We start from the raw sequence: 24,568 nt of genomic DNA on the forward strand, positions 1-24,568 counted from the left end.
CAACCTTCCACTTTCAAACCTCTCCTCATCCTCTCTATAATCAACATCTTTTCCTTTTTGTGCCCCCTCGTTATATTTTCATAATTTCTTTCTGACTGTCTGATGCATCATTTTAATGCTGCTTTAGTCTTTCTTAATTAACAAATTCTTCTATTTTTTGTATTGGAAATGACAGACCTTGCATGTCTGAGCCCTGACAGCTTCATACTGGTGAGGTTTTCATGGCATAATCAATACCCTCAGCATGACCTGGGAATAGCCTCTTTTAGTCAGATGCTTTTGGGTTCCTCTTGTGTGTGCAATTGTTTCAGCCAATGGAAAGCGCCCCTGGCCTTGCCTTGAGAATAAGGACTCAACTAAATACATATTTACAGTTAATGCACTCATACAGTTACAGCAAGCAGTGTCTTGTTTGCAACTCACATTTTCCATTATCAGTTAATCTAAGGAAAATTAATCCTGAAAAAATAAGTTTTCCAATTCATCATTTTGTCTGTAAGAAGTGAAATGGTGAGTGAACAGAAAAAAGAGAAATATTGCAATGTCCTCATTTCTTTTTTTTTTTTGTCCAATCATCAGTCGAAAACAGCGTTACAAGATAACTTTTTACATTGGTTGTACTGGTGTGCCTAACTTTGCCATTTAGGTTCACCTGGCGTATCCAACATTTGTCACCTATATTTTAAGCGTTACCTTTTAGTCAGTTCCCATAGACTTTGGTGATTTCTTAAGACCCAGTAAAAATGTTTTGTTGCACTTGACAGATATGTGACGAAATGGTCAAACACTGGAAGAGCAAATCACAGAATATATTCAATTTACAATTATATTAAACAGAGGGAAGCAGAAAATAGTCATATTTTAGAAGCTGGCATTTCAACTTGATTAATAACTTCATGCTGTAGGACTGCTAACTAAGTTTTTTTTAAATAATGGCTTACACTGCTAATTGTTTTCTTGATTAAATAAAGTGAATAAAACAGAAATATATCAGAAAATAGTGAAAAAAAAATGTCACAATCCCCAGATTCCAACACTTAAAATCAGTTGTTTTTCTGACCAGAAGTCAAAACCCCAAAGATATGTAGTTAATTAACACACAGAGCTCAGAAAAATGAAAATATTAAAATGTTCAAAGTTGTAAACAATTAATATTGAGAATGTTTTGCTTAACAAAAGCAAATCGTCCTCCAATGACCAGCATAGCGAAGAGTAAATAGAAAACTGTGGGCTGTCATACGAGTCCACAATAATCCCCACCAAGCATGGATTAATAACAGGGATTAGAGTGACACAAACTGCAGTCAATGGCAGAGACAGAGGCAGGAAAACAGAAAGACGTTTATTTTAGTCGAAACCAAACCAACCCACACGCAGCTATGCGCATAGAGACACACAATACGTATCTGAAGCACTATGATTACTTAAGAACATGACTGTCAACAGTGTCTCCTTCTCCCAGACATTTTAATGTGAGCGCTAACATTTATACTGCCGATACGTCATAATGTTTTATGGACTAAAACAGAGAGCGGCACTTGTTTTTTTTTTAGAGTGATTTCTTTTGCCAGTGAAACATCTGAACAATCTGTTGGGGAGTCAAAAGATCCTGATTAAGATCTTATTGGGAGTCTATCATTGAGTTTCTAGACCCTCATAATCTAGCAGGCAGTGCTGTCAAAACGAAGACAGAAGTAAGGGACAAGACAGTGAGGAGCAGACTAAAGCCCAGCCACAAAGTAGCAGACAGCAAAGACAAGCGTCTCTTTTATCTGCTCTATAATAAACCATGAAATAGGCTGGGGTAGCTCTCGACTCTGGCACCGACACCAGAGTTCCAGTCCACTTCAGAGAGCGACATCCTCAATCAGAGGAGCCGTGCTACAACAAAGATGCACCCTTTGCGTACTATAATTGCTTTCATGTTGCCCTGAAAATACACACAAACATGTTTTTCAAGCATCCGGGCGATAAAAAGGAACGTACCATGAAATTAAAAAGGAGAAAGGAATGTTCTGTGTAAAATTTAAAATACTCTGCATCTTGAATTCACCCAAGAGTTGTTGTTTTTTTAATGGCAGCCAAGACACAGCTGCCCCAAAAGAGGTCAAGTGGCACCAGAATAGAGATGTCAAAGACAGCCATGCTGCCACCAAACACTCTCAGTCCTGTGCGTCCACACCAAGGTTATAATAGTTTTGGATTTTTCATTAGTTTTAGTTTTAATTTCGTTGTGAATTTTTGTTTTCAAATTCAGTTAGTTTTAGTTAGTTTTTAGAGTGAGTTTTCTAGTTTTAGTTTAGTTTTTATTTTTTGAAAATGCTTAGTTTTAGTTTAGTTTTTATTAGTTTTAGTGTTAGTTTTATTTTTTTTGTAATGGGCTATGTGTTGGGTGTGAGATTCAAAGAGGTCATAATACATTTTGCCTTTATTTCCTTTGGTTTATCATCTCAGCCCCAATAAGGTTATTAACTCTGACAGTTCGGGGTGTTTTGAATTTAGTTTGTTTAGACATCCCAGTCTCAGTAAACATATTCACCATGTGTTACCCAATAAGGGTAGTGTTAGTTTTATTTTTTTTGTAATGGGCTATGTGTTGGGTGCGAGATTCAAAGAGGTCATAATACATTTTGCCTTTATTTCCTTTGGTTTATCATCTCAGCCCCAATAAGGTTATTAACTATTACAGTTCAGGGTGTTTTGAATTTTGTTTCGAGTGTAGACTTCCAAGTAAACATATTTACCATGTGTTGCATGTTCAAATAGAAACACTGAATTATGAATGAAAAAACGAAAACTAAGGACATTTTCACTATAATTTTAGTTAGTTTTAGTTAGTTTTGTAACCACGCAATACAGTTTCAGTTAGTTATCGTTTTTTAAAAAACTCTAGTTTTTATTTTTATTTCAGTTAACGAAAATCTTTTTTCAATTCTAGTTTTCGTTATTTCGTTAGTTTTCGTTAACTATAATAACCTTGGTCCACACAGCCTGGCCAGCACTTTGAACTACAAATAAGGCACAGACGTTATACAAAATACCATACAGCATGATAATACAAATGTCATCGCCTATCTTGTCACTGAATGTAACCTAATCCACTGCTGTTGTCATGAGAATAGAGACAGAAGTCCTATTGCCTTGACAGGAGGACCAACAAGCAACACAACAAGCTCTCAGACAGCACAAGCAGCTGGCTGACAAGCGGAGCAGTCCCGGAGGAGAAGCCCGTCCTGGTGACCGGCTCACTGTACTGTATGAGATATTTGTGTCTGTCATTGTCTCTGTCTGTGTGCTGGAGAGAGAGCGTGTGTGGCGACTACATAAGCAGAAAAAAAAAAGAAAACTGTTGACAGGGTGAGTGTGTTGCTTCATGTATATCAGTGGCCTAACAGGTGTGACTTCTGTCTGCAGCCAGGAAATTGACCTAATGATAGGCCTGGTGGTCCACTCCTATAAATGTTGTCGCACTAGTCTAACATCACGCACAGAATTTTCACAGAATTTTCACTATGTCCTTATGGAAAAAGGGCGAAGGAGTTCGGGTGTGTTCACACCTGTGATTTTCAGTCTGGTTAAATCAGACTGTTTCCTTTTCACCCTTGGGATATTTATTTGTGCACATGTGTGAACACAATCTCACTCGCATGCGGACCAAACAACAGAAAAGATAACCTTGAGAATTAAGGTGGTCTCGATCGGGAACTCTATAGCAGTTCTTATTTGTGGTGGGAACTTTATTTGAGCCAACCTAACTACCAGGTGTTTGACCTTAACATCTCCCGCAGCCAGCATGCAAACTTTTGCAGCTTGCATTGTTGTGATCGCAACTAGCCACAGAATTAACCGAGCACGTTTTGCAAAGTGTCAAGCAGTATAGTTTTTTTTCAGTGTTTTTCCTCGAGGTTCTGGGGAACCTGCATGATTTGTCCATATCCAATCTTCTCGCTGATGGTCCTGTTTGCGTATGGAGGTCATATAGAGGCATCTGTGTTACATAAAGTGTTTTATAACCAGGTAACACTTCCTAGTCGGTGCTTTTAGCCTCTGGTACAATAGTTGAGCATTTAAAATCTGGCAACACTGACTGGCGCCCTCATTTTTAATCTTGCACAAAATGCTTTGGCTAGTGACCAAATACCTACAAAACGAATGGCATTCCCATCAGCTTACTGACATAAAATGTTAGCACACTAACATTTGAAACTAACTGAAAATAGTAAACAAATCAGCTTAAGATCAGCATGTAAACATTATTATTGTGATTATAGCAGACCAAGGCACAGCCCATCTATGTCTTGATGCTTAATTTTCCTCTTCTTTTGTGTTTTTAAATACTGGATATTCTCACCTTTAGGCATCTGGAGGGGAAAAACTCCTTTAGTTGAACTGCTTACAACGTTTGCCTGCACCAAGGCCGCAAGTAATCCTTTATCGATTGAAATAGAAGGAGGTTGACTATTGTAGCATGGGAATCATAGCAAACATTGCTAAATACAACAGCCGTGAACTATAAGTATCAGGCTGACAAAGTTTGACATTGTGAACTCAAAGTACAGAGCAGATTCACCACATTTAATTCAACAAGTAAGGTCAAATTGTGCTGACAGACTCATCAGCACACCTGGGCTAGACCCCCAAGAGACCACTCACTGATTCAACTTACACCATGAGTGGAAAAACACCAGTTCTCCCATATTATGTTTTTGTTTATATTTTAGAAAAAGAGAAAAGAAGAGGTGCATTCATTTAGGACTCCCAACAAGCTGTTTAAACATTTGCCCAGAACTGCAGCCATACAAGTAAAAACAAGTGTTTCTAACGAATGAGCTGCCAATTTTCAATTAATTTGGAAACACTCACCTGGTGCTTAGCTCCACCAAACGCCAACAATGGAGCAGCCACGCTGCGCTGCTAAATGTTGTTTAGCAGCTCACTTTGTTTTGTGCTGAGGAGTTGAAATGCAGACTGAATATATATAGTGTTTTCTTGTGAACAATCCAGTCAACAGCACAGGTTTCTGTAACCTTTTCTTGCACAGTTCAGCACACGGGTCCTCGGGTCACCTAGCCTCCATTACAGGTAGCTAATTAGCCTAATGACCTGTCAATCACACCCAGGATTCATGTTCCTGTCTGACTTGAATTTCACCTGAAGTTTAAAGTTAAAAAAGTACTTTACTTATCATTGTTGTTATTATCAATAAGTATGCTGTTTTTTTCTCAATTGATAGATCATATTTCATTATATTATTTATTATATTTTTGTTGATTGCATGTTAAAAAATACTGAAAATGCCCTTTATAATTCCCCAAGGTGTCCTATTTAGATTGCTTGTTTAGTTCAACCAATAAACCAAAACCCAAATATATTAAATTTTATTATAATATATGACAAAAAGTAGCAATGGCTGCAACAAGCATAATTTTGGCATTTGCTTAAAAAATATAAAATAAAATGAATTAATTTAAAAATATATATTTTATTTTGATCAACTTGTCATTATTCAATTAATAATTTCAACTCTAATGAATGGTTTTAGCACCAACTTGTTTAAAACACCCCATTGTTTCTGCTAAAATATGCAAACAATCACCATCTTTCTTTTACATTTTTAATGAAAAATGAATGGGATAAAGCCATGCTGTGGTTCAGAAAGTTCATAAATTGTGTCGATAGATTAATAAGACCCTACAGGAAGTCAGTCTCTCTGCTGTCAGACGTCCTCATTAGATAGGACATGTGTATTAGACAGACAGGTGTGTGTGCCCTAGATACAGTACCACCGACAAGAAGATGATATGAGGAGTCTCACCTCAATTCACACTTACACACAACAACACACCACGTTATCATCCTGTGCTCAAATACTCCAAGCTGCTTTAATTTCAGAAGAGAGCTAATTGCAATTAAGATGCATGGGGTGTTGAGCTGTGAAGTAAAAGGAAGTAATCAGCGTTGATTATGGAGCCTGAGCCTGATCAGAGTAAATCATACACTGTACGGCTCCTCTCCGCCTGCCTGAATCTGAATCAGGCATGATACCGGAAAAGAGCCTGTTTTGACTGTGATTACGTCCATGGCAGCACTACTGAGTCCAGCTCTCTGCCAGATTTAAAAGGATTACGACACATGTGACACAGTGAGGTTGACCTAATCATGTCTTGCCCAGAGATGCACATAAAGATGTGTTGTGGGTCAAAAGTGAATCTACCCAATACAGCTGCAAGCCTGAAATTAATGGTTTCCTTGCCAGTTGCTTTAATTTCATAATCCGGGTTTGTTTTGGAAACTGCTCATTATAGCTGAAGCTGTGCTGCTGTATCAAGCTTGACTCATGTATGTAAACACTACACGGCAGGGAAAAAAATGAAGCTGTAAGTAATTTCAGCACAGAGTTTTCTGCAATTAGCTGGCTAAATCGGTCTTTTGGGGATTGCTGAAAATCAAGCTGAGGGTTATTATGCAGTAAAATGTTTGAAATCACTGTGTTAAATGATCATTTGTCAGTCTAATACATCTATTCCTCCCATGTAGACTGTGTGGATGGTGTCAAATGATCCAAGTTGAAATATATAACTCTGTATTGATCCAGTGATGCAGAAGCAGCAAAGTGAACTGCAGCAGCCAAAAATTTCAGACATTTCAAACTACTGCAGACACTGTTGTGTTGTTTTCTAGCATTTTTTGGGTGCATACGATGTAAACACGCACACAGTTACAGGAAAATAAACCCATCTTGGCATCAGAACTAATGCGTGAAAATACTTGTTCCCTTTCCAATCAACTAAGTATTTTTGTTCTTTTTCAATTGTCACATACCCACATCCAACCATCTTGTACTAACAACAAAGGAGCTGCTCTGTTGAAGCAGTTTAGTGAGCTTGTGAACGTGCCTTGCTCAAGGGTAAATAAACAAAGTTTGCAAACACTCTTCCTCAATCTCATTTTTACAGCAAGTCGAAGGTACAGAAAGTGTGTCTGACTTGATCAGCTAACCAATACTGACATCTAGTGGTCATTAAATGTAAAGGGGGAGAAAAAAATAATTGGGAAAGAAGATCTGTTAGGTATTTCAAGATTAACGTTTATTAAAATTTAATGTAAGGTTTAGTTTTGATTTAGCCATATATCATTGTTATAAATAGTATACAACAATATAAATATCCCATAAAACACCTGAAATATACGTTTTTTAGATTATCCACACATACAACTTCTGCAGGGCACAAGCATGTATACTACATGTACTGGGAAATTTTAAAGTTCATGACTAACCATATTCCTGATGAAACCTCAAGTGTTCATGATGGGTAAGGTTCATGTTAGAACAGAGTTCATTGAGTGCTTTGCTTCATCTCAAGTAGAGCACAGAAACAGAGGAAATACACACAAACACATGCAAAGGGAGCGAGGACCTTGGGCATAAACAAAGCTGTCATGCTAATTTCAAGCATGATCAATGTGTAATGGGTTTTAGCACACTGCTGCCTCACTGGCCTGGCAGCACAAGTTAATGCAAGCTTGTGAGGAGTGATTTTTAAATTATTTTTTAAAAGCCTGTGTTCATATTTAGGCACACCAGTGATACTCGTAAAGACAAATAAATATCTACACGTGAAGGAGCAGAAAAACCCACACTGAGCTCTTTTGTTTGTGTCTTAATATAAAAGGTCAGGGACATTGTCTATGCAGTATTCTTCAAAGTTGAAGTCCTCAACAGTGAAAGGGGCGTCCTTCCACTGCTTCACCGTCTTCCTGCCTTCAGGGGTCTTCAGGGCCAAGTTCTTTATGGCTAGATTGGGCAGCAGGATATCTCCTTTGTACTTCATCTGAAATCCCCAGTTCTGTGAATTTAAACAAGAATAAAACTCACCATGAGCACCAACATCAGCTCTTGATGAACCACACTGAGCAAAACTTGAGTATTTTTGTGAGGTCCCACTATACCTGGTCGCAGTTGCTGCACCTGATTTTACACCCAGGCTCCCAGTTCTCAAAACTCCTTGTTAGCTCTTTTTTCTCACCAACTTTGTAGTGTCTCCTAAGAGCAAAGATAGAAAGCCATGATAAGACCAGGAAAGACCTTTAGTGAAGATGTCTGCTTGAATAAAAATTGGCATGAACTCTTATATCACAAAGACTTCAACTTACTCAAAGCCAGGATTGACGTTGACAAAGTGTGTTTTTTCAAGAAGTTTAATGTCGCTGGCAGAGGCCACAGACTTTGAACAGTTTCGACACAGAAGTTGGACACTGGCAGCGGTGTTACCACTCCTCTTCTCTGTTTTCTGGCTCTCGGCAAGTCGTCTGTTCATAAATGCCTGCATTTGAAGATCAGATATCTGGAGAAAGAGAAGAATGAAAGGTTATGATAGAAACCCTAACTCTGGCCAAATTTGGCCCGCAGTGTAATTTTATTTGGCCTGCGAGGCAATACCAAATTATTATATTATTATTGTAAATTAATGACATTGATGTGTTTTTTATTTGAAATTTGATTTTGCATGTCTGCACTATTTAGTTATATATTGTATGTTTATAAGCGTTGCTGGTTCCATATTTAATGTTAAAGCAAAACATGTTTGGTATATATTAAAAGGTTTATTTGTTTATTGTTGGCCCACGATTTTATTCAAGTTTTACATTTTGGCCCATTGTGTATTTGAGTTTGACGCCCCTGCCCTAAACAATTAGAGTAAAGGATGAAAATGGACAGCACCCTCACCTTTTTGCGAAACTCTTCGTGGTTAATTTGTTGGACCTTAGCGATTGCTTTTCCAGTCAGCTCTTCCAAGCTTTCATTGAGGCGCTCTCGCTGCTCCTCCGCCCCCCCTCTGTCGGCGACCACTGAATACTGGCTGTCTTTCGCTCTGGCACGTCCGCTGGCCTGCTGCTGGGCAATCTCATTTGTAAGCAGTCCGTAGCGTACCACCAGGTTGCATTCAGGGATGTCGAGGCCTTCTTCAGCCACGCTGGTGGAGATCAGGAGGTTGAGAGCACCCTGGCTGAAAAGGCGGATTGTTTCTGTCTGCTCATTCTGTAAGGAAAGCATGCCGGGAGTCAAGGTTACTATAGTTAACAAAAACTAACGAAATAACGCAACTAGAATTGAAAAAGATTTTCGTTAACTGAAATAAAAATAAAAACTAGAGTTTTTAAAAAAACGATAACTAACTAAAACTGTATTGCGTGGTTACAAAACTAACTAAAACCAACTAAAATTATAGTGAAAATGTCCTTACTTTTTGTTTTTTCATTCATAATTCAGTGTTTCTATTTGAACATGCAACACATGGTAAATATGTTTACTTGGATGTCTACACTCGAAACAAAATTCAAAACACCCTGAACTGTAATAGTTAATAACCTTATTGGGGCTGAGATGATAAACCAAAGGAAATAAAGGAAACATTTATTATGACCTCTTTGAATCTCGCACCCAACATATAGCCCATTACAAAAAAAAAATAACACTAAAACTAATAAAAACTAAACTAAAACTAAGCATTTTCAAAAAATAAAAACTAACTAAAACTAGCAAACTCACTCTAAAAACTAATTAAAACTAACTGAATTCGAAAACAAAAATTCACAACGAAATTAAAACTAAAACTAATGAAAAATCCAAAACTATTATAACCTTGCCGGGAGTAAATATTACCAAACAGAGACACATCTGAATTGTTATGCTTGAACCTTTATACTGTATTTGAACACACCTGTGTCATGTGTGTGTTTCCGTTGCCAGCTCCAGTTAGGATGGCGGCCTTGATGCCAGCTTCCTGTAAGGCTTTATTGCTGAGGACCCAGTCATTTAGGAAGTGGATGCTCTTACGTGTTTTGCTGAAGAGGATTCCCCTCGATTCCACATTTTTCCCCATTTTACTTTTTTCACCAAACTGTTCGAGCAGAATGCTCTCAAGTTTTGCCATCTTCGGGTTCTCATAGCGAGAATCTCTTGCCAGGTTCTGCAGCTCCACCTGATTCTCTGTGTTAGGAGACAGCCATAATAATTATCGCTTGCATGGTGGAAAAATAATTAAAAATAAAACAGCACACAATGGCATAAGGTTGTAATAGAATATATATCTCTTGACTATCTGACATGTATGCTGCATGATAAAGATGACACCTTTCATAGAATATGGGACCCTTTTATGTTATACATTGGTATGAATATTTCAACCATATTTACACGAGGATTTACATAGGATTGGAACATGTGCTGGAACATGTGCTTAACTGTCATTTATTTTTGTATCTATATAATTTCTGAATCATCTGTCGATATGTATTTTTTTGTCTTTTTTTCTTTTTTCTCTGTGTCTGTGAGCCGAGTTGTAGTGTAGTATAGCCCAGTGTGGGTTCTTTTTATTTTATTTTATTTTTATATATCCTATTTTATTTGTTTGATTGTTCTTTGTGTTTGTTTGTTTTTCACATATTTCTACCTTGGAAAAGTCTCGCCAGGAAGAAGTCTGTCTCATCAATTTTTGTGGTGAAATCGTTGTAGAAGTCCTCTAGGGAGCGATAAGCATCCATCATCCGCAGGGTGTCGTTGATGAGCAGGGCGTCGTTGTACTTTCTGAGGTGACGTGCACATTGTGCCAACAGTCTGTTGTCTTCTATGACTCCTGATCCAAATATACATATTTTCCTCGTGATCACGAGCAACTAGTACATTCACATTACAGGATCAAAGATAAAGCAGGTTCTTACCTCGCCTATCTAGTTCCATCACATCTGCCTCATACTCTTGTGTGCCGCACCGTCTCAGTCTGAAATCTGGAGGAATGTTCATGTTCTCATGAATCGCCTTCATCATTCGCTTCACTTGATCCCCGAAAGGATCCTAAGAGAAGAAATACCGCGTTGAACAAGCGTAGAATTTTCTATATGTGATCATGTTGCATCTTTGATAATTGTTTTAAAGTGAGACAATCTAGAATTAAACATAAAATGAACATAAAATAACAAATTGTCTCACTGTCTACAGATAACATCACTTGGTTTATGGACTAATTATTTGGATGCATTTTCTTTGTTCAAAATATGAATCAATTTGAAAAAAACATGGCTATTTGTCCCCAAATTATAACTTTGAGTACAAGAATGATCCGTTTCCATCATAATATTTGTACTTTCCCCAAAAACGTACTAAGATTCGGCAACATGTCTACCTATCTCATTTTTCAAAATTCTACCAACGTAATGTTTTTAAAGAGGAATGGGATAAAATAGCTTACCTGAAGCCTTTTCTCCACAATGTCATATCTCTTTCTGGGTCTGGGCACATTCTGCTTCAGCTGGGAGACATAGTTTTTAGTTGACACTATGGCTGAGTCCAGGTTGGCACAAATCTGAGAGGAAAAGAAGGATGATGATGAATGAGAAGAAGGCAGTGAAAAATTCAGTAAAACCTCAAAGTGAATGGGTAACCCCTGACCTGCAGCACATGCTCCACAGCTTTGTCGAGGCTCCGGCCTCCCCCTGTCCCTGGTGACGCGGTGAGACCCAGGATTTGTGGCAACTTTTTCTCTCCATTCAACTTCTTCTCCACGTAGCACGACATCACATCGTTGTAGACTGAGTCCTTGTGGGTGTGATGACACTCGTCGATTATCAGCAGAGTAATATCTGTAAGGAATAAACAATAGCCGTGTTTCCTTTAGGGGGAAGAGTGGCCGCTGGGAAAGTCTCAGGCCACGCCCTCTCAAATGTCCGCTCACTCAGCGTGTCTCCATTACAAAAAAAGACCCCCAGAGGGATTTACCAGACTCCGGAGGTGACGTATGGTTTTCGATCATCGCATAATCACTTAGCGACAGTTTTGACCGTGATCCGTGATCACATACACGACGGATTAAACACGGGAGATGCAACTGTGGCTGCCATCACTAACTGTGCATAATTTCCTCAGCTGATCATAAACAAAGCAGCATGGCTAATTATGCACAGCGTCTCCACTGATCATAAACATTGTGATCGTGAATTAACCGGCATCACTAACTGTGTACAGAGTGTCTGGTGCTTGTTGTAAACAAACAGAGATCGCTAAGTGAACACCTCCTGCAGCAGCAGCACATACACACTGTACTGCTACAGAGCTAACTGTTAGCCTGTTAGCACATACACACTGTACTGCTACAGAGCTAACTGTTAGCCTGTTAGCACATACACACTGTACTGCTACAGAGCTAACTGTTAGCCTGTTAGCACATACACACTGTACTGCTACAGAGCTAACTGTTAGCCTGTTAGCACATACACACTGTACTGCTACAGAGCTAACTGTTAGCCTGTTAGCAAATACACACTGTACTGCTACAGAGCTAACTGTTAGCCTGTTAGCACATACACACTGTACTGCTACAGAGCTAATTGTTAGCCTGTTAGCAAATACACACTGTACTGCTACAGAGCTAACTGTTAGCCTGTTAGCAAATACACACTGTACTGCTACAGAGCTAACTGTTAGCCTGTTAGCACATACACACTGTACTGCTACAGAGCTAACTGTTAGCCTGTTAGCAAATACACACTGTACTGCTACAGAGCTAACTGTTAGCCTGTTAGCAAATACACACTGTACTGCTACAGAGCTAACTGTTAGCCTGTTAGCACATACACACTGTACTGCTACAGAGCTAACTGTTAGCCTGTTAGCATATACACACTGTACTGCTACAGAGCTAACTGTTAGCCTGTTAGCACATACACACTGTACTGCTACAGAGCTAACTGTTAGCCTGTTAGCACATACACACTGTACTGCTACAGAGCTAACTGTTAGCCTGTTAGCAAATACACACTGTACTGCTACAGAGCTAACTGTTAGCCTGTTAGCACATACACACTGTACTGCTACAGAGCTAACTGTTAGCCTGTTAGCAAATACACACTGTACTGCTACAGAGCTAACTGTTAGCCTGTTAGCACATACGCACTGTACTGCTACAGAGCTAACTGTTAGCCTGTTAGCAAATACACACTGTACTGCTACAGAGCTAACTGTTAGCCTGTTAGCACATACACACTGTACTGCTACAGAGCTAACTGTTAAAGTCGCTAGATTTGTCGCTAGTCGCTTTTTTGAAAAATAGTTGCTAGGGGGGTCTGAAAAGTCGCTAAATATAGCAACAAAGTCACTAAGTTGGCAACACTGCTTGGCAGGCTTTTACAAATGGTGTGTGTTGTTATAGCGTCGAGTACTACGTCACATCCTGCTTAGCGTTCTATCCAATCAGCAACCAGGCTTTTTTCAGAGGAGAAAAACGGCCCTGTTCTTCCACAGGGCCAAAATGTCCGGTCAAAAGATCGCTCAGGACGGCTCATATTCAAATTAGGGGCGTTTCGGCGAGTGAGACCCGTCTCATTCCGGGTATTGGACTGTAATGGAAACACCCCGAAGCTCCATTTGTGACTAAATTAAAAAACTTATCCAACATCAGTTCACCTTGTCATAGCAGCATTGTAATCATGGGTGTTTCAGCTCACTTTTACTCACCTGAGAGCTCAACATGTTTGGCTTCCTCTGTGTTAACTAGAGCGTTATACAATATCTGTGCTGTACAGATGACCACGTGTGAGTCCCTCATCACTAGTCCAAAGAAGTCCTTCTCATCGCTCTCTCCACTGACTGCTTCCACCTTGAAGTCACAGCCCAGGAAAGGTTTAAACTCTTTGGTGTGGTGCTGGTGGACGAGGTGAACCTACAGTGCAGAACAGGTCAAACCACATTCGTTATCTACACCAGTGGATGTAAAACATGTCTTGTTATTATTACTAGTCAGTTGTTATTTGTATTCTGTACCGTGTTCACCAGGACCACCACTTTAGCCCGTGGCGTGGTCTCCAGGTGTCTTTTGGCCACATACACAGCAGCACGCGTCTTTCCTCCTCCTGTCGGCATCCAAATGATTACATTTTCTCCCTGAAGAGCTCTTTCGACCACTTCCTCCTGGTATGGATACAGGTTCAACTCTGCCATCCTGATGGAGAAAGAAAAGGGACACTAGATCATACCAGTACATTAAACCTGTGATCATTAACAGTGATGGAAGGATTATTCAGATCCTTTACTTTAGTAAAAGCACGAATAAAACAAGTAAAAGTTCTGCATATTTTTTTCTTAAGTAAAAGTGTAAAAAAAAGGACCAGAATTAAAATGTTCTACAAGTATCAAAAGTAAAAGTACTTATTATACAGAATGAACCCCCTCAGATTGTTATGTATATTCCCATTATATAATTGTATTATTATTTTTAATGCATTTATGTTAGCAGTATTTTACTGTTGTCAAAAGGAGAGTTTATATTAACTACTTAATATACTGTTGTTACATGGGTTATCATTTTAACTTAATTGTATTTTTTCATGCTATTTTCTTGACCTGAAAGTTACTAAAGCTGGCAGCTAAACGCAGTAGAGTTAATAGATAATATGTGCCTCTAAAATGTAGTTAAGTAGAAGTATGTGCAAAATACTCAAATAAAGTACCTCAAAATTGAACTCAATTACTGTACTTGATGTTTTTAGTTACATTCCACCACTGATCATTAACATGATAAATATATTTTTGTTTTATCAGAGTAAAGCTGCCGACAGGAAACAAACAAGCATTCTGAAAGACATGCGTGTTGAATTATTGAATCGTTTACCTTTAAAAAGTCAGCCTGTATTAGCTCACCGGTCAGCTGTGTGGTGTTTTCAGCTTCGCCTCGTCCACTACCACCTCAGGGTGCTGGTGGTGGGTTTTGAACCCTGTTGCGATCAGCTGACTGACGTGGAGGCAGGAAAACGAAACTAAAAGCCCTTTGCACTCAGACAAGTGGCCCTACTAAGGGGGGCTCTAGAGGAACAACAGATAGTTTCCTTTTGCAATGACAGGGCACGCCTGATCTATACATAAATAAAACAGGTCTGTAAGAAACTTTTTTTTATTTTTTATAGAAAGTCATATCTAAGCATATTTATTAATATCTTATCTATACATTTGCTCTGATAGTGTCTTCCAGCTGAGTTGTTTTTGTTGTACATAGCGTTGAAAGCGTCTCAGCTGTGGGATGCACCCTCACTTGGCCCTACCTGTTCTTCATCACATCAGGAAAACAAAAGCTAACATTGTGGCTGGTGGTAATGCAGGAAATCCCCATGGCTGTTTTAATGGTAACTGGTTAAATGGATCTTTTCTGTCCCCCGGTTATTTAGCAACTTTTTAGTTTCAGTTGCAAGTCATTGATTTGCAGAATTTTGGTACAGTGCGTTTTAGTGAAGCCGCACTGACAATGCATAATGGTAATCTATAAAGGACATTATATATGACTTTAACTTATTACCTGACGCTTTGGCAATAACCACCTTTTCAGAGTGATAAAGTTATAAAGAGTAGATTTTGAAAATAGCTTCTGGAGCAACTATGCACAATAAAATATTGTAAAAAAAAAAAAAAAAAAAAAAAAAAAACAACAATTGAATACAAATTCAGAAGTTTTACATTTTTACACAACAATAAAAAGTATGTTAAAAATTCTTATTCCTGTATAAGCATGACAAATACATGTGAAAGTTAACTGGGTCAGACTACCCCTATGTAAAACTGAGCAGCACAAGGTGAATCACAGGGTCAATGAAAAAGTATAAATAGAAAATAAAAACAATGCCATAGCAGATGAATTTACTACAGAAGCCCAGAGAGGCAAGCAAGGTAAACAATATTCTGGTGATACATGTTTCAAGTCTGATCTAAACTTTTGCTTTCCCTGTCTTAATGACTTAACAATATTTTTTTTTAGTGAAAGAAATCACCGTAAAATCCTGGCAAAACCTTTTTTATTTCACCTATTCTTAAGTCATAAACAAATGAGAAACAATAATTTACACCAGACCAACAAAATACATCTCCAGAATTATTTTCTTACTTGCCTCTCAAAGCTTCTGTAATCATCTCCACCTCCACCTGTCTATAAACAAATGAGTGAAATTAAAAAATCCCAAGTATGAGATAAATATACTACATTCAAAATAATTCATTGTGTAATGCTCCAGGCTGTATTGTATTGATCCTTGATGCAGAAGTAGCAAAGTGAGCAGTGGCGGCCAACTATTTCACAAGCAATATTTCAAACTACTGCAGACACTGTTGTGTTGTTTTCTAGCATTATTTTAGTGCATACAACCTAGACATGAACAAAGAATTATATAAAAATAAAACCCTTGTTTGCATCACAACTAATGAAAACACTTGTTCCCTTTCCTATTAACTAAAATTACAACTAAGTAACTTTCTTCTTTTCCAACCATGCTGTACTAACAACAAAGGAGCATATCTGTTGCAATATTTTAGTGAGAATGTGCCTTGCTCAAGGGTAAATAAGCAAAGTTTGCAAACACACTCGTCCTCACCCTCATTTTTACAGCAAGTCGAAGGTACAGAAAGTGTGTCTGACTATTCAACACTGACATCTAGTGGTTAATAAATGTAAAGAGAAAAAAGAATTAAAAGATCTGTTGGGTATTTCAAGTGGAATGTTTATTTATATTTCATCTCAGCTTTAGTTTTGATTTATTTTTCATGACAAGTCAAGTCAAATTTATTTCTATAGCGCATTTACAGACAGCTGAGCACCAAAGTGCTTCACATAAAAGTGCATAAAGTGCAATAAAATACAGGATTGACAAAGGTGAAAGAAACAAAAAAGGTTAAAAGACATTGCATGCAAGAGTTAAAATAAATTTAAAAGAAGAAGGGATCATTTTAAAGGCACTGAGGGATTACTAGGGGACACTATCTCCTAGCACTTGCCGGAGGAAAACTTCAATCAAAGGCACCATTAGACATAATTAGTAGTTATAAATCAAAAATCAAAATTACTTTATTTATCCCCAAGGCGAAATTCAGTTAGTCTGGTAACTCTGGAAGAATGAGACAGCCTGATGGCTGTAGGAGCGAAGGATCTTTTGTATCTTTCCGTCCACTGCTGTTTTTTTGGTCCATAAAGGTTTTGTGTAGCGGATGATCCGGGTATTTCAAGATGGACTTGAACATCTTGACAGAGCATCTCTCCACCAAATAGCATACATTAATAAAATATCCCATAAAAACACCAGAAAAAAAACATTTTTTTGATTATCTGTACACACAAAACATATGCTGACACATGCACATATATACTACAGAAAGAGAGGAAATACACACAAACACATGTAAAGGGAGCGAGGACCTTGGGCATAAACAAAGCTGTCATGCTAATTTCAAGCATGATCTATGTGTAATGGGTTTTAGCACACTGCTGCCTCACTGGCCTGGCAGCACAAGTTAATGAAAGCTTGTGAGGAGTGATTTTAAAAAAATGTTTAAAAAGCCCATGTTCATATTTAAGCATGTCAAAGATACTTTCTCTAAAAAAGCACAGGGAATGTTACACCCATAGACAGATAATATCTACATGTGAAGGAGCAGAAAAGCTCTCGTTTGTGTCTCAAAAGAGGTCAGGGAAGTTGTCCATGCAGTAATCTTCAAAGCTGAAGTCCTCAACAGTGAAAGGGACATCCTTCCACTTCTTCACCGTCATCCTGCCATTAGGGGTTTCCAGGGCCAAGTTCTTTATGGCTAGATTGGGCAGCATGACACTCCCTTTGTACTTCATCTGAAATCCCCAGTCCTGTGAATTTAAACAAGAATAAAACTCAACATGAGCACCAACATCAGCTCTTGATGAACCACATTGAGCAGTATTTTTCTGTGTTTAAAATGAATTACTGGAAGAGGGCCAACTGTACCTTGTCGCAGTTGCTGCACCTGATCGTACACCCAGGCTCCCAGTCCTCAAATGTCCTTGGTAGCATCACTTTCCCACCAAGTTTGTAGTTTTTCCTGAGGGAAGGTAAGCCATGATTAGACTAGGAAATACCTTTTGTGAAGATGTTGGCCTGAATAAACTTTTGCATGAACTCTAACACCAAAAAGACTTCAACTTACTCAAAGTCAGGATTGACGTTTACAAAGTGTGCGTTTTCAAGAAGTTTAATGTCGCTGGCAGAGGCCACAGACTTTAAACAGTTTCGACACAAAAGCTGGACACTGGCAGCGGGGTTACGACTCTTCTTCTCTATTTTGAGGCCTTCTGCAAGTTTTCTGCCAATAACTGCCTGCATTTGTAGCTCATTTATCTGGAGAGAGAGAATTACAAAAGGTTATGGCAGAAACAGTAAACAGTGAGAGTTGTTGGGACCACAGATATGCCACAGATAGACTTTGCTCATTTGTATATACTGGACTAATTTGAATGTAAAGGCAACCACAGCGGCCAGTCTACAACCACACCCAGCAAAGGACTGCTGGACTCCAGGACACTAAGAAAAACTCTTCAGCCTTTTCCTGTGCCTTTCTTCACAATCCTTCCCATTAATGGATGGATTTATATTTTAAGATAGCAGCAAGCAAAAGGCTAAGCACAAGATTTTAACCTGTAATCGACAATTTGGTTTAAAGTGTGTTGTTAAGAATTATTGTTGTGATATCTGTGTTTTTGGTACACCACTTTAACTTTAATGTTAGTATTACTTTAGACAGACACAAGGTCATGTATGCAACTTAACTCTATCAACTATTTCCTTCTAAGCTGACACATTATATCACCGACTTCGCACACAGACATACACCCCTGAGGAGGAACTCAAAGAAGTCCCCCTATCCACCATCTTTGTTTATGGCTTTACGACTCTCTGTCTGAAGTGGCTATTCCGACTTAACTCAGGTGGCCTTCTTGTCTGCAAACCATGTGGCAATGTGGATAACTTAGGCGGCCACCATGAACCGTGAAACCCAAATAAGTGGTGTTCAGGTTTGAGGCATGTAAACCCCAACAGTCTAAAGGATGACGATGGACCCAGTACAGCACCTCACCTTTTTGCGAAACTCTTGGTGTCTCATTTCTTGGACCTTAGCGATGGCTTTTCCAGTCAGCTCTTCCAAAAATTCATTGAGGCGCTCTCGCCGCACTTCCCGTCCCCCGACCTGGGCGACCACTGAATACTGGCTGTCTTTCGCTCTGGCACGTCCGCTGGCCTGCTGCTGGGCAATCTCATTTGTAAGCAGTCCATAGCGTACCACCAGGTTGCATTCAGGGATGTCGAGGCCTTCTTCAGCCACGCTGGTGGAGATCAGGAGGTTGAGAGCACCCATGCGGAAACGGCGGATTGTTTCTGTCTGCTCATTCTGTAAGGAAAGCATGCCAGGAGTAAATATTACCAAACAGAGACACATCTTAAAATGTTCTACTTTTTACTGAATTGTTATGCTTGAACCTTTGTACTGTATATGAACAAACCTGTGTCATATAAGTGACTCCGTTGCCAGCTCCAGTTAGGATGGCGGCATTGATGCCAGCTCTCTCTAAGGCTCTATTGCTGAGGACCCATTCAGTAAGGCAGTGGACGCTTTTACGGGTTTTGCTGAAGAGGATTCCCCTCGATTTCACATTTTTCTCCTTACTTTTTTCACCAAACTGTTCGAGCAGAGTGCTCTCAAGTTTTGCCATCTTCGGGTTCTCATAGCGAGAATCTCTTGCTAGTTGCTGCAGCTCCATCTGATTCTCTGTGTTAGGAGACAGCGATAATAATTATTGCTTGCATGGTAGAAATTTTTTTTTAAAGATAAAACAACCAAATATACAAAGTAACTCATATTTCTACCTTGGAAAAGTCCCTCCAGGAAGAAGTCTGTACCATCAATTTTTTTAGTGAGATCGTTGTAGAAGTCCTCTAGGGAGCGATAAGCATCCATCATCCGCAGGGTGTCGTTGATGAGCAGGGCGTCGTTGTACTTTCTGAGGTGAAGTGCACATTGTGCCAACAGTCTGTTGTTCTGCCTTACTCCTGATCCAAATTACAAATACATGCATCATGTATGAGCATCAATATTACTTTTTCTAGAAATTTGCCTGCCAAATTGCCACAAGTGACCAATACATTCACATTACAGGATCAAAGATAAAGCAGGTTCTTACCTCGCTGCTCCAGTACCACCACATCAGCCTCATACTCTTGTGTGCCGCACTCTCTCAGTCTGAAGTCTGGAGGAATGTTCATGTACTCATGAATCATCTGCATCATTTGCTTCAAATGATCCCCGAATGGATCCTAAGAGAAGAAATATTGTGTTGAACACTTTCAGCTCAACCTCTCTAAGACTGAGCTTTTTGTCATCCTGGCCCATACCGCATATCAGCCTTTGTCCTCTTTGATAAAGCCTATAGTTAGGGTTGGCTGAGGCCTTGGACCAGCCCCTAGTTATGCCGCTATAGGCCCAATATATCGGGGGACAGGATACACCGGGCCCCTCTTTTCTTCTCTCTCTCTGATTTCCCAATAATACATGACACAAGCTTGTATTTTCCCAGAGTACTCGCACTTTTCTTTGCTCTCTCTTTCACAGGGTGTGGAGCTGTGGTCCTGCTCAGCATCACTCCTGCTGGTCTCACTGCTGTGGGTCTTGTTCGGCCCCACATGGGAATGCTCCTCTCCTGGTCCACTCTACACTCACCGCATTACTGCTGGCCAATGGTGGCGCTTCATCAGTAATTATTGGGATGCATTATTGTCTACTATCTGTATCTGTTCAACCAACAAAATAACTCTGTACTGAGATAGAAGACTGGAAGTGGGTGTGGTTTATTTTGTAAATCATCTTTAATCTAGTAAATGTTGTATATTCTAACTTAATATTAATGTAATTGTGCCTTCAAAACGTCACAATGATTTAATGATTTAGTATTGACATACAATTACTAAGAAATATATTTCCACATCCTAAAACTGTACCTTTCTCTCAGAATATTTTTTTTAAATTGATTCACATTATTGTGGATGGCCACAAAGATAAAGATGCCCAGTGTGTGTGTGTGTGTGTGTGTGTGTTTGAGAGAGATAGAGTAACAGAGATGGGAAGAGAGAGTCAACTATTGCATGCGATGTTTCTGTAAGTTATTAATAAGGCTGGTCTAATCATTTAAAGGAACATTGCATGAAATACTTGACTTTCTCTTCTCCTTTCTGTAACTTCCTATCCCTCAAACACACACACACACACATACACACAATATACGCCCTCACTCCACATGGCACAACAGTATATTGCAATGTTTTGAATGAAACTAGTTACTGAGATCAAAGTTGCAAACAGAATGGGATTTTTTTTGTCCTGCGTCCATCAACCATAATATGAATTCATAAAAAAACATAACTGCTGAAGCACTAACATGTCAATCATTCTCGTAATATTTTTAGCTTTGCCCAGTAACATATTCAGATTCTGGTACATCCCTGGTGTTTACCACAGCATATAGATTTATTTGGAATTTTTTTCCACAATTTCCACAAATGTAATGTTTTAAAAGAGGAAAGGGAAATAGCTTACCTGAGGCCTTTTTTCCACAATGTCATACGTTTTTCTGGGTCTGGGCACATTCTGCTTCAGCTGGGAGACATAGTTTTTAGTTGACACTATGGCTGAGTCCAGGTTGGCACAAATCTGAGAGGAAAAGAAGGATGATGATGAGGATGAAGAAGGGACTTCTGGGAGATGATATCAGTGACACGTTCAGTAAAACCTCAAAGTGAGTGGGTAACCCCTGACCTGCAGCACATGCTCCACGGCTGTGTCCAGGGTCCGGCCTCCCCCTGTCCCTGGTGACGCGGTGAGACCCAGGATTTGTGGCAACTTTTTTTCTCCTTTCAACTTTTTCTCCACGTAGCACGTCATCACCTTGTTGTAGACTGAGTCTTTGTGGGTGTGGTGACACTCGTCGATTATCAGCAGAGTGATATCTGTAAGGAATAAACAATCTCCATTTGTGACTAAATTAAAAAACCTATCCAACATCAGTTCACCTTGTCATAGCAGCATTGTAATCATGGGTGTTTCAGCTCACTTTTACTCACCTGAGAGCTCAACATGTTTGGCTTCCTCCGTGTTAACTAGAGCGTTATACAACAGCTGTGCTGTACAGATGACCAAGTCCGAGTCCCTCACCACTAGTCCAAAGAAGTCCTTCTCATCACTCTCTCCACTGACTGCCACCACCTCATAGTCAAGGCCCAGGTGAGGTTTAAACTCTTTGGCGTGGTGCTGGTCTACGAGGTGAACCTACAGTGCAGAACAGGTCAAAACACACATTGTATTTGGCCCCAGTGGCTGTAAAAATGTTCTGTACCTGTCGTGTTATTATTATATTACTATGAGTCGGTTCTGTCAGTTGTGTGCATTCTGTACCTTGTTCACCAGGACCACCACTTTAGCCCGTGGCGTGGTCTCCAGGTGTCTTTTGGCCACATACACAGCAGCACGGGTCTTTCCTCCTCCTGTCGGCATCCAAATGATTACATTTTCTCCCTTAAGAGCTCTTTCGACCACTTCCTCCTGGTATGGATACAGTTTCAACTCTGCCATCCTGATGGAGAAAGAAAAGGGACACTAGATCATACCAGTACATTAAACCTGTGATCATTAACGGTGATGGAAGAATTATTCAGATCCTTTACTTTAGTAAAAGCACTAATAACACAAGTAAAAGTTCTGCATATTTCTTCTTAAGTAAAAGTGTAAAAAAAAGGACCAGAATTAAAATGTTGTAAAAGTATCAAAAGTAAAAGTACTTATTATACAGAATGACCCCCCTCAGATTGTTATGTATATTCCCATTATATAATTGTATTATTATTTTTAATGCATTTATGTTGGCAGCATTTTACTGTTGTCAAAAGGAGTTTATATTAACTACTTAATATACTGTTACATGCGTTATCATTTTAACTCAATTGTATTTTTCCCACGTTATTTTCTTGACCTGAAAGTAACTAATGCTGGCAGCTAAACGCAGTGGAGTTAATAGATAATATTTGATTCTAAAATGTAGTTAAATAGAAGTATAAAATTATGTATAGCAAATACTAAAATAAAGTACCACAAAATTTAATTCAAGTAGCCTACTGTAGGCTACTTGATGTTTTTAGTTACATTCCACCACTGATCATTAACATCATAAAAATAATTTTGTTATATCAGAGTAAAGCTGCCGACAGGAAACAAACAAGCATTCTGAAAGACATGCATGTTGAATTATTGAATCGTTTACCTTTAAAAAGTCAGCCTGTATTAGCTCACCGGTCAGCTGTGTGGTGTTTTCAGCTTCGCCTCGTCCACTACCACCTCAGGGTGCTGGTGGTGGGTTTTAAACCCTGTTGCGATCAGCTGACTGACGTGGAGGCAGGAAAACGAAACTAAAAGCTCTTTGCACTCAGACAAGTGGCCCTACTGAGGGGGGCTCTAGAGGAACAACAGATAGTTTCCTTTTGCAGTGACAGGGCACGCCTGAACTATACATACAAACATACATAAGGTACATATACATAAGATACACATAGGTTTATGTTTATTTTTTTCTTACATAAAGCCATGTCTAAGCATATATATTATTAATATCTTATCTATACATTTGCTCTGATCGTGTCTTACAGCTGAGCTGTTTTTGTTGTACATAGTTTTGAAAGCGCTCAGCTATGGGATGCACCCTCACTTGACCCTACTTGTTCTTCATGACATCAGGAAAACAAAACCTAACACTGTGGCTGGTGGTAATGCAGGAAATTCCCATATCTGTTTTAATGGTAACTGGCAATGTCAATTATTTTCTGCCCTGCGGTTATTTATCAACCTTTTCAGTTTCAATTGCAAGTCATTGTTTTGTAGAACTTTGGTACAGTGCATTTTAATGCAGCGGTACTGACAATACATAATGGTAATCTAAAAAGGACCTTATAAATGACTTTATCTAACCACCTTTATCAGTGTGATAATGTTAGGAAGAGTAACGTTTTGAAAATAGCTTCTGGAGAATCTACATGCACAATAAAATATTTGAATAACCTGAATACAAAGAAGTTTTAAATGTTTACACTTTTTTTACACAACAATAAATATGTATGAAAAAACATTATGGCATGTGAATCATAATTATTGTCAGTGTTTGACTTTTGCTGTTGTAACACTTGTTTCAGCTATAGGAGGCTATGCACCACCACTCCATGTTTAATAATCACAAACTCAATCAAAGCACAAACTTTCCCCCGTTTTTGCAGATGAAACAGATCATTTACAAAGCTGTTAATCTATGTTGCACAGATGAAAACAGGGCTTTTGAAAGATTGTCCCGAGAAAAATGATTTACATCAGACCTAGACTTCCTGTAATCAACTCTACTTTATATGGGTGAAAGAACAAAATAATTCAAATAATACATTCTGGGGTTAGGTAGAGCTGTGGTTAAGGCGACTCGCTTGGCCTATAAACAGTGTACATTGATCCCCGTGTAGACAGCACTCAACAGTCACCAAGTGGTTTTAAGTGGTGGTTTTATTTCCTGTTAAGATGAGTTGTGTGATACAGAGAAACAAAAGTAAAATCACTCTGCAAACTGTCCACAGAAAGGCCCTGCTTAGGGGGGCTGTGGAGCAACAACCGCTTTTCTTCACTTTGCAGCGACAGCAGAAGCCTGAACTACACTGA

At 39.1% G+C, this 24,568-nt stretch overlaps 2 protein-coding genes across 2 annotated transcripts; both read right to left on the bottom strand.

The window, feature by feature from the left end:
* Positions 1-7,071: 7,071 nt before the first annotated feature.
* On the bottom strand, positions 7,072-14,769 carry LOC131982959 (ATP-dependent RNA helicase DHX58-like). Its single transcript, XM_059347559.1, has 12 exons — positions 14,664-14,769; positions 13,817-13,994; positions 13,511-13,715; positions 11,450-11,640; positions 11,250-11,363; positions 10,723-10,855; positions 10,455-10,637; positions 9,723-9,991; positions 8,729-9,040; positions 8,155-8,345; positions 7,951-8,044; positions 7,072-7,847 (listed from the first exon to the last, which is right to left on the bottom strand). The coding sequence occupies exons 2-12, from the start codon at positions 13,991-13,993 to the stop codon at positions 7,662-7,664; spliced, it is 2,055 nt and encodes a 684-aa protein (XP_059203542.1). The 5' UTR covers position 13,994; positions 14,664-14,769; the 3' UTR covers positions 7,072-7,661.
* Positions 14,770-16,512: 1,743 nt separating this feature from the next.
* LOC131982961 (ATP-dependent RNA helicase DHX58-like) lies at positions 16,513-23,262 on the bottom strand. Its single transcript, XM_059347561.1, has 12 exons — positions 23,139-23,262; positions 22,277-22,454; positions 21,946-22,150; positions 21,641-21,831; positions 21,422-21,535; positions 20,013-20,145; positions 19,699-19,881; positions 19,335-19,600; positions 18,911-19,222; positions 17,984-18,174; positions 17,785-17,878; positions 16,513-17,666 (listed from the first exon to the last, which is right to left on the bottom strand). Exons 2-12 carry the CDS (start codon positions 22,451-22,453, stop codon positions 17,484-17,486), a joined length of 2,049 nt encoding a protein of 682 aa, XP_059203544.1. The 5' UTR covers position 22,454; positions 23,139-23,262; the 3' UTR covers positions 16,513-17,483.
* Between the last annotated feature and the right edge of the window lie 1,306 nt (positions 23,263-24,568).

Source organism: Centropristis striata, chromosome 13 (genome assembly GCF_030273125.1).
Source record: "Centropristis striata isolate RG_2023a ecotype Rhode Island chromosome 13, C.striata_1.0, whole genome shotgun sequence".
Classification (NCBI taxonomy): Eukaryota; Metazoa; Chordata; class Actinopteri; order Perciformes; family Serranidae; genus Centropristis; species Centropristis striata.